This window comes from Crinia signifera, chromosome 5 (genome assembly GCF_055691185.1).
Source record: "Crinia signifera chromosome 5, ASM5569118v1, whole genome shotgun sequence".
In the NCBI taxonomy this organism is placed as follows: domain Eukaryota; kingdom Metazoa; phylum Chordata; class Amphibia; order Anura; family Myobatrachidae; genus Crinia; species Crinia signifera.
In genome coordinates this window covers 160,834,435-160,844,931 of record NC_139221.1, presented here as the reverse complement: position 1 = coordinate 160,844,931, position 10,497 = coordinate 160,834,435, and the positions used below count along the sequence as shown (strand labels likewise).

General features: G+C 40.5%; 1 protein-coding gene across 2 annotated transcripts in view; it reads right to left on the bottom strand.

Annotated features, from left to right (window-relative positions):
• Window positions 1-1,548: 1,548 nt before the first annotated feature.
• The window catches only part of VWC2 (von Willebrand factor C domain containing 2), a 400,584-nt gene continuing 391,635 nt past the window's right edge, over window positions 1,549-10,497 (bottom strand). The window contains exon 5 of one of the 2 annotated variants that reach the window (XM_083188188.1): window positions 1,549-1,969. In XM_083188188.1, the coding sequence (XP_083044314.1) occupies window positions 1,818-1,969 (152 nt within the window). In that variant the 3' untranslated portion in view covers window positions 1,549-1,817. The remainder of the gene's footprint in view (window positions 1,970-10,497) is intronic. The other variant, XM_083188187.1, reaches the window with a different exon arrangement.

Genomic DNA, 10,497 nt, shown 5'->3' with positions numbered 1-10,497 from the left:
AGCAACAGGACTCCCAAGTCAGGTAATTAATGAGTATTATTGATATTGGGCCAGATTCTCTAAGTTTTAAAAGTGATAACATGGAGAGTGATAAACAGCCTGTCTAAATCAGCTCCTGTCTGACATTTTTCAAACACAGTCTGTGACATGGTAAGTAGGAGCTGATTGGCTGGCTTTTTATCACTCTCCATTTTATCACTTTTGAAGCTTAGAGAATCTGGCCCAATATTTTTTTGGAATACATTTGCACTTCACGAATAGGTCTTCTTGTTAGGGACTCTTGTGTCCAGTTAAATAGATATAGGTAAAGTGATATAGAGAGACAGAAAGATAATTGATTTATCCCTCCCTCACTGTCTGCTAGGGCAGCTTGGCAGACAGGAAAGGAGAAAGGGATCCCCGTAACCCACATTTATTTTCGTCAGCGCATGCCTTGTAGATAGCCATATACATAGACAGTTACAGTAACTAGAGACAGATAGATTGGTCTCTCCCTCCCGATAATAGTGCATTTTGGACAGCAGGGAGGGTGGGATCCCTGGGAACCACATATTTTTATGTAATACTTTTAGATAGATCTTTACATAGATAGATCCCTCGCTTACTGTGTACTTGTGCAATTTAGCCAGCAGGGAGGGTGAGATCCCATAGAACCATATAGTTTTTTAACTCCTATAATCCTTTCAGAAAGATCTTTATATAGAAAGTTATATAGATAGATCCCTCCCTCCCTGTTTTAAAGTACAGTATGGCCAGCAAAGAGGATGGGATCCTGGGAACTACATATTTTATAGATAGATCGGTCCCTCCCTGTGAAATAGTGCATTTTGGCCAGAAGGGATTGTGGGATCCCTAGGAACCACATATTTAGATACATAGATAGATTGGTCACTTCATTTCCATATAATAGTGCAGTTTGGCTAGCGTGGAGAGTGGGATCCTTGGGAACCACATTTTTATCCCACCCAGGGTAATCATTTTAGATAGATATTTATATATATAGTGAAATAGACATAGATAGATCCCTCCCTCCCTGTGTAATAGTGCACTTTGGGCTGCAGGGAGTGTGGGATCCTTGAGAACCACATATTTATATAGATGGATAGATTGGTCCTTCCCTCCCTGTTTATTAGTGCAGTTTGGCCAGCAAAGCGGGTGGGATCCCAGGGATATGGGGAGGACAGGATCCCTGGGAATCACATATTAATATAGATAGATACACAGTAGATCGTCCCTCCCTCCCTGTGTAATGGTCAAGTTCGACCAGCAGGGAAGGTTGGATCCCTGAGAACCACATACAATTTTTTCACCCAGTGTAATCCTTTTATATAGATATTTATAGACAGTTAAATAGATGGAGATAAGTTCAAATATATTTAATTTAGCATAATTTATAAAAATTATGTATTTTTTAATGTTCACTAAACAACAGGAACTACCAGATTTTTTTAATACTATTAAAACACCAAACTATTTCTTAAATAAAAATCTAAGGGTCAAAACTCAATAAACATAATGCATTTTATTTTTATTATCTATATAAAACATTTATTTTTATGATCTTTCTGTATGTATAGGTACATATAATATTTAGTGTAGTTAAGTAATTACTGTGAAAAATACACATTTATTCAGACAGAAATCTATATCATAAATTTTTCAAAATTCAGATATTTTACAATTTATGAAAAAGGAATATAGTGGCAGGAACAGTTTTTTATTTTTATCATATCATTTTTTTCCACATGTTCCTTTTAGATTGTCCATTGCCATAAGTTCATTTTTACCACTGAGGTTTTGTTTTATTTATTTTAATTTTATATCTGTTTGCATTCATGTCTAGTGCACAATGCTTGTCGCTCAATCCTCCATGTGCCTTCTTCATATGTACAGTGACATATAGTGCAATCGTCAGTCTTTATTTCCCTTCCTGCTGGAATAACAACAGTCTCCGCAAAGCAGTTTGGTCCTAAAACAAAGAAAGAATTAGTTAGTATCCTGTTTATTTTTCTCCTTGGTTCCAAAAACATTATTGAGATCTTTTAAAATATTCAGTCATTAAGTTCCAGTTTTCAAATGCGAAACAATATAAAATGAGAATCATTCATTTAAATAGGCAAATTCATTTAATCAGAAAATTGCTGGCAATTTTTTAGTTTTTTTAAACCTTAAGTATTCTACAAAACATTAAATATTGATGATGTTTTCCCTTAAAGGACCATCTTAATGTTATATACCATGAATTATAATCAGTGGCGTAACTATATATCTTGCGCCCCCCCGCCAAACTTTTTCGGCGCCCCCCCCCCCCATACCCATACCTGACAGCCGCATCTGCGGTCACTGTCCCGTCCAGACTCCCTCAGTCACCGCTGCGCTGCTTCAGTCTTCGCTGCGCTGCTGCCCGGCCGCATCTGCGGTCACTGTCCCGTCACTCGCTCCCGGCGCCGGCTCCTGCTGATAATGAAAAGTGACTCTTAGAAAATGGCTGCCAAAACTGTCTGCAATATGGGGGCAGCCATTTTCTAAGTGTCACTTTTCATTATCAGCAGGAGCCGGCGCCGGGAGCGAGTGATGGGACAGTGACCACAGATGCGGCCGGGCAGCAGCGCAGCGGGTAACTATAGCACCGCAGCCCCCCCGGCGCCCATAGTTACTCTGCGCCTCCCCGCCACGGCGGGGGCTGCGGAGGCTTCGTTATGCCACTGATTATAATAAATGGGTAAATTAATAATTTGAAACAGTCCAAAATGGACAGTATTTTTTACATAGTTAGAAAACAGGTAACTGCAAGCAGTTGAATAACTTATTTTTACAAACAATACCAGAATCTGAAAAAAAAATTATTATTATATATAATTATTTGACCTCTGGTTTAGAAATGATCTGCAGAGATCCTATTAGAATACACTGTAAATGTGTTATATGTAAACCTGCTGCATGCATTATTTTCTATATGTAACAATACTAATGAACTAATAAAGGTCATTGCTTGCTTAGGCATTCAGGGCTTGAATCGTATTAGCATTGACTATACAGATTTTACAGTAAAGTTTTTCTTTTCCATACTATCATCTAGAATAACATGATATTTTTAGATCTCACTCCTCCATTATAATGTTATTAAATATTAAGCAATTGCTGAATCTTAGAGAAAAATGCATGAATATATTTCATACTATAAAATTGGTTTCATCCAATATAAAAGAGCATTTTATAATAGTTAGTTCAGACTTGCAGGAAAAAGATGCCATTCATCTCTGTGAGGCGAGACTTGGAGAGGCTATATTCTGTACATGTACGTAGTCCATGTGTGGCATTATAGATAATCTGACTCTCTACATTTTATTTACACTTCATTTTTATATGTTGTATATATGTAGTAAACTAGTTATGTAAAGAACAGTAATTTTGTTCCTCAGTATTTGCCATAATGTATTGTGTACTGCTGCGCAATCCTAGACAATCATGACATGAATTTGCTGTAACCCATAGCAACCAATCAGATTTAGATTGTGTCTTTCAAACAGCAATAGAAAAAAAATAGTATGTGAAGTCTTTTAAGGTAATGGCATTCCAATTGATGAGCGCAGAATGCCTCCAGGGCAAGGATCTTTGAAGATAATTCAGCAATAGTTTGCAGCTGGAAGCATCTATTACAAGTCTCCTGCTTCAGTAATGATCCAAAATTTATCTTAGGACAAAGCATTGAATCACTGGGCATGTGGAACACATGTGGTCATACAAGCCATCCATCACAGTTCATTCTAAGAGGACAGGAAATGTCTTTTTAATGGAGTGATTCTGGCCTCCTCCTTTCTCACAAACTGGGGTTGTCGCTGCCTCCTTGCTGCCCCACATGGCAATCACTTACAGTCTGAAGCCCTGCACATGCAAATATGACAATATGACACACGGGCTTGCACATCCAACTCTAAATAAGAGCCTTATTTATTATTAGTTTATTTTTTTCAAAAGCAGCTGGACAGCAACTGACAAGGTAAAGTAAAAAGTAGTGACATGCAGTAAATTCCATTGTATGCATACCAACAGTGCAAATATTATCAATATGTAAGGGAATCAGAATCAGCTTTATTGGCCAGGTATACTTGCGTATACTAGGAATTTGTTTTCGGTTTGCTGTGCAGCAGCCAGGAGGGTAACAAGTAAACAGCATACAGTATAAACAATATAAACAGGTGGGGAACATGTAAAGTCATACAGAAAAATATTCCGAGAGGACACAGTGTTAAATTATGTACAGAGGGTTATGACGCGACTAGACAGTGAGATGTTTAGGAGTTCACATATCAGCAGGTGAACTGCTTCAGGGAAGAAACTTTTCTGGGCAGGGGCATAACTACCATAGGTGCAGGTGCTATGGGGCCCAGAGCTGAGAGGGGCCCACTTTGCCTGTCAAAGTATCATGTGCTGTATACATTTTTCAGCATTAGGTGATAAATAGAGGCCCTCACAAACTTTTGCTACGGGGCCCACATGTATCTAGTTATGCCACTGCTTCTGGGAATAGCCCTGTAGCGTCAACCTGATGGCAGCAGTTTAAACAAGCCATGGCCAGGATGTAGTTAGTCCATGAAAGTAGTTGGAAGGGAGAGGGGGGAGGAAAAGAGAGAAAAAGAAGAATATTGGGAGAAGGGAGGGAAATTGTCTCCGTGGGTTAAAACTAAAGAACCTAGAGGATCCTAATGCAGAATAGAAAAATGCAATATCAATGTCACATGTTGGGAGAGGTAGGATAAACCACAAAGGTGCCCAACATTTGTGGAATGAAGTGGAGAAGTTCAACAGGGTGTTTGTAATAATAAAGTACATTTTATAAATTTATCATATCAATTTTATAAATTTACTATAGCAATGAGCACACAGAATATGGTGTAATAACTTGAAGATATGTTTCAGAAAACTCGGTATAGGCAGTAGAAGCAGAATGTTTTTCAGACTCATAGTTTACAGATTTAAGAGGCAGGGAAATGGATTGGTTCAAGTTTAGTATAGTTCCATTAGATATGACCAAAGTCCGGTACACATGAGACAATCATTTTAACGATGAGTCCTTAGGACAAATCACTCAAATTATCCTAATGTGTACCCACTACATTGCTAGCGATGCTCACTCCCATGGCTCGTTAATGACATCCTCTTCAGCTGTACATGCAGATTTGGAGTAAAACCCCTTCTTCTGAAAGGTAGTTTAGAAGCAAGAAACATACCTGGAGGACATGTGAATACAGAGTGTTTGAGGTAATGCTGGATTTCCCCAGAGGTCATTCTCTGGGGAAATCCAGCATTACCTGAAACACTCTTTACTCACATGTCCTCCAGGGTATGTTTCCTGCTTCTAAACTGAAGAGGGAAAGAGGTCAGACATATTGATACAGCGTCTCCATGTGGCCAAGTAGCAAATTTAAAAACATGTACTGTTTATTGAGGTGCTGTGCAAATATTGTGAGACAAAAAGCGGTCGATAGGTGAACAGTGTCTAGGTCAACAGTAAATAGGTTGACGCCAAAAGGTTCATGTGCACGTGTTGACCTCTTGCATATCAAAATTGAATGTGAATAAGAAGTAATAACACTTTGGGGGTATCTAATTACCCGCAGTCATAGACAGCAGGTAATGGGTTTGTCGTGAGCTATCCAATTAGCCCCAGTGCTGGCGCCTGTGCCACCCGATAGCCGCACTTATCCGGGACTATGGTTCACGTGTCGCAGGTACGCAAAGCATCATTTCTGATAAGCAGATGCCGGACCCACAATAAGACACATAATTGGGGACTTATCCCTGATCCTATGTATCATCACACAATTGCAAATCCAATTGCAGGTGTTAAAAATGTCCTCCAATTGGATGCCGCGATAATTATCATGTGTTACAATAACTGATTTTTATGAATCAATTATTGTAACATATTTTATTATTTTTTTCTGAAACAAAGTCCTATTTGAGTGCTGTATTATTGGTGAGACTTTTAGAGGTGCACTCCGCCATTAATTCTAGCAGCACAATGAACGGGATGCAGTCAGTATCCCGGCGGTCGGAATCCCGAACGCCGAATTCCCAACACTTTCTCCCTCTGTGGGTGTCCATGACACCCATAGAGGGAGAATAAATTAGTGTGCCAAGCATAGCAAGGCATCAGGCCGCTGCGTGGCGAGCACAGTGAGTCAGCAAGGGGGGGGGGGGGGGTATCCACATCCCCCTTGTCTGTATTTCGGCGGTCAGGATTCCGGCATCGGGAATTCATACCGATCCCCATTGGGCATATATGCACATCTATTGTTATGCTACCAGAGCGCAATTAATCTGTGTATATACAGAATTTATGTAGCGTATGTCTGGCGCTAATGCTACTGAATTTCAGATGTACACATTGTGAAATTGAGCTAGCTAAACATATGTACAATATGCTTTTTTTACAATCATCTGTCCCTAGGTATGTTCTGAGCAGATGTGGGTAAAGTACACCCCTAAATGATTTCACTATATATAGCTTTTATTATGAATAGACACAAGAGACATCAGCTTTACTCAAAACATTACTGATAGTAAAGGATCATTACAAGTAGGAAATTAAATCTTGGCTGCAAACATCCACTTTCAATGTAGTGACACAGAGCAAACTCCGGCCTCCAGGCATCTCTGCCTTTCACAAACAATCCAAAAGCCTAGCTGGCAAATAAATAAAACAGAGATACTGTACATGCTGCTGACAAAATGCTTGGTAACAATGTACACATTGTTCTGCATGAAAAAAATGAATACATTGGTTATGTCACTAGATAAAATGTTATGTGTACAGTAAATATGGACTGGAAATTTCATATTTTACTCATTCATAATTTACTGCTACTCATATTTTAGCAATGATAAATGGGAAACCTTCTCTGTTCACAATATCACACTATAGATAATTATACATTTGGAACAATATCAGGCACATCTGGCATAAATTGCATATTAATTTGTACACTTAATATAAAAATCTGCATCCAGGTTACTGAATATTTAAAACATATTTGAACATATTCTTGCTGTGCAATTATAATACAGGATGTACAACAGGTGAAAGCAGAAACAGAATTTAGATATTTCTTATGATTCAGGGAGGCTGTGTCAAAGTGGTCCAATACATGCTATTTTCCTCTTTTTCTATTTTGTAGAATTTCCTAATTTATAGAGTGTAATAATCTAAATATATATTCAAATCATGAATACTTATGAAATGTACATAATTCATAAAGTCACCTGCCTGCTGTGCATTGGTGGATGACCATCTTCTTAATCTACTTCTGGATGAGAAATTTAGCAACCTTGTGAGAGGAGAATGAGGCTTTAAAACTGGAGGAACATGTGCTGTAACATAGAGGGCCAGACGCACTGAGCTTCAAGTGGAGAGTGAAAAACAACCAGCCAATCAGCTGCTAACTGCCATGTTTTAGATTGGGTTTGAAATCTCATTAACGAGGCAAAGCAGGAAGGGACATCGACAAGAGCGCAAACTGCCCCCTCCGTCGATGTCCCCTCCTGGAGATAGCGCATCAATTTACACTGATGCGCTATATCCTTCCCACAGCCGGCTGGACTTGGCATGCGTGGGATCTCACTACTCACGCGAGATCTCCAGTGCAGCCCAGAGCCAAAAGCAGGGACAGCACTGTCCCTACTGTTATATAGGGGTTTGCCAGCCTGCTGCTGACCGTTCATACATTTGGCCTGCAATCATTTAGATAGCAGCGCTGATATGGAAAGAGGCACATTGCGCCCCTGTCACTTAGCGCAACCCGGCTGCTTCATACATGAGAAGAAGCAGTATCATTGCACCCCTTATCGCACCATCATAGATCTGCCCCCATTGCTCTTGATTCGTTTGTTTACATCCGGAACATCAGAAACCGTTTCTGGATATGCGGCTCCATTAATTAAAATATTGTCTACATTTTCTATATAATGGGCCTAATAAAATTAGACATATTTTCTAGACATCTGACATTTTCCTTAAGTTCAACAAGGATGTCTCAGAGTCATCCTTAACTTTTTGAAAGTCAGATTCAGGGGCATCCCCTCAGATTCTGGAGCCATGTGGCAGCTGCCATTAGTAAGAAGAAAACTACACAGGGTGATACTGAGCGCTGATTGTTATTCAGTGCTGCTGCTGTGCCAATAGGGGGATTACCACAAACCCCTAATAGTAGAGAACCAAAAAGAGAATAGGTACAGCGCTGTACTGAATATAAAAAATATATTTAATAAAATTAATCACAGTAAAATACAATCATATAATTAATAATACACACAAGACACACACACATAAAACATGCATCTCCTTGTTAACGTTTAGAACTGGTTAGTGGTTATTAGGTTTGCAATTGCATATATTGTATGCTCCAACTTTGAGCCTGTTAGTAGGTATTAATATATTGAGAGTTCAAGTCCCCACACATGTGCACATTAGTTGTGGTAATACTTAATTGTAATCCAGGGGTATTGTGGCTTGTGACATCAGCGATGAAATTCTCCGACACTTCTCCTGAGGAAGCCGCTGATCGTTTAGGCGGAGAAACGCGTTGAGGGGACCACCAGGCTGCTATTGTACCCAGCAGATTGAAAAGCATCTCGGATATGACCTACTGAGATTGGTCGGAGAATTTCATCGCATTTCACCGAGCCCGAAGCGTGGCGAGCTGCCGCGGACACCTTCACAGGTATACGCGTCCCCTCGCGGGCTTCACAGGTGTCCTCGTCCCCTCGCGGGGCTCGCTTTCACACTTCAGGGTGCCTATTTGGCCTCTGTGGGCCTTTTAACATTGTTCCCTATGGAAAATTGGGTCAATTGGGACATTTAACATTGTTCCCTATGGGAAATCGCGGTAATCGCGTCAGTCGCATCGCATGCGATTTTTTGGTACATGCGATGCCCGCGATGGGCGCCCTTCTAGGTAAAGAGTACCCTAGAATCACCCCCTTAATGAGAATTCTGTAGGTTTTTTAACAGAATATTTTTATATAGTACAGCAGACCCACAAAAGCCACCATGCTTTGGCATCATGGGCAAGATGTTATAGAATGCAATTTTTTTAATAATGGGAGTGAGCTTTTTTTTGTTGTAAAAATACATTTTAAAAACGGCTTGTGGTTTCCCCCTCACCCCTCGCCCTCCAAGCCGGTCCTGGTAATATTTATGAAACCAGTACGGGGCTCTGGTACCAGTACTGGTTCCAAAAATACAAGGGTCAAAGGAGTAAAGGTCCCCTGTATTTTGGAACCTGCACCGGGCTCCAACAGCCAGCAGTGTAATGCCACAATTTTTATGCAAGGTCCCCTGGGGGAGAGCCCCCCCCCCCCCCAAAAAAAAAGCCGCCAAGGCTTCTCCGTCCAGGGCAGTCTCCATAACCCCTGGGCTTTAGGTGCAGGGCTGATTTTTTGGTGTAAAAAATTTAATTAACATTGGGTCTGTCTGTTGAACTACAAGTCCCAGCAAGGCTCCCCCATATGCAGAGACTTAGAGAACCACAAATCCAAGCAGTGCTGGGCCTTTTAGTCCAACAGCATAACAAATATTAATATACTGTAAATGTACAGACAGTAAGAAAAAGTTTGAACCACGGAACCAGTTAAAGCTGCTTTATTGGGAGTGTGTAAGGCTCCCTGTTTATTAAATGGACAAAAAAGGAAAGTATACAGCGCTTGGGTTAATCTGAATGATGGTCAGACACAAATATGTTGAAAAGAGTACAAAAACATTTATTATATATCACAATATAAAGAGAATTCTCTGTATAAGAAAAGATGAAAAAATTGCGCAATGAATTAAAAATAGGTGGGGGGGGGGGGGGAATTAGTAAAAACAGTCAGTGCATGCACATAGCTCCAAGTAAACGGACAGCTAGTTTTTGGGGCCCAACTTGTTGGGAATAGTTACCACCAATAATGGTCGAACTTCAGGGTCTGGTACATTGACCAGGGGGTCTTTCCGGTCTATTTCCCAGCTTGTGGGTCCAGGTGGCCTCAGATGGAATTGAAGCAGGAATGGTAGGTGGAATGTTGGAAGTGTCACAGCCAGAAATCACTGCAGAAGGAGGTAAGGACCCGTGGAGCACGGTGGAGTATAGGCTGGTCCGGAGAGAAGTTCACCGTGATGGAAGCTGGTGCAAGGTGTCCGTGTAGGCTTCAGATTGGGGCCAAACAGTGGGTCAGGCTTCTGTATAGGCTCTTTGATTGGGGCCAATTTGGTAGTGGGGCTCAGTGGGGCTCAACGCGTTTCGACGTGCTAACACGTCTTCATCAGGAGCTGTAATGACTGGTAGTGTGGGGAAGCTGTATATATACCCCTCTAGGGGCAATTAGGGAAGTGTGCACTTAGGTCATGTGACCGTATTCTTAAAAACAAATATGCAAATAAAAACACATATATAGGTATATACAGTGATAAGTAGCAAAAAGGAGGCACAAGAGAATGGATCAATTAATTATAAATGC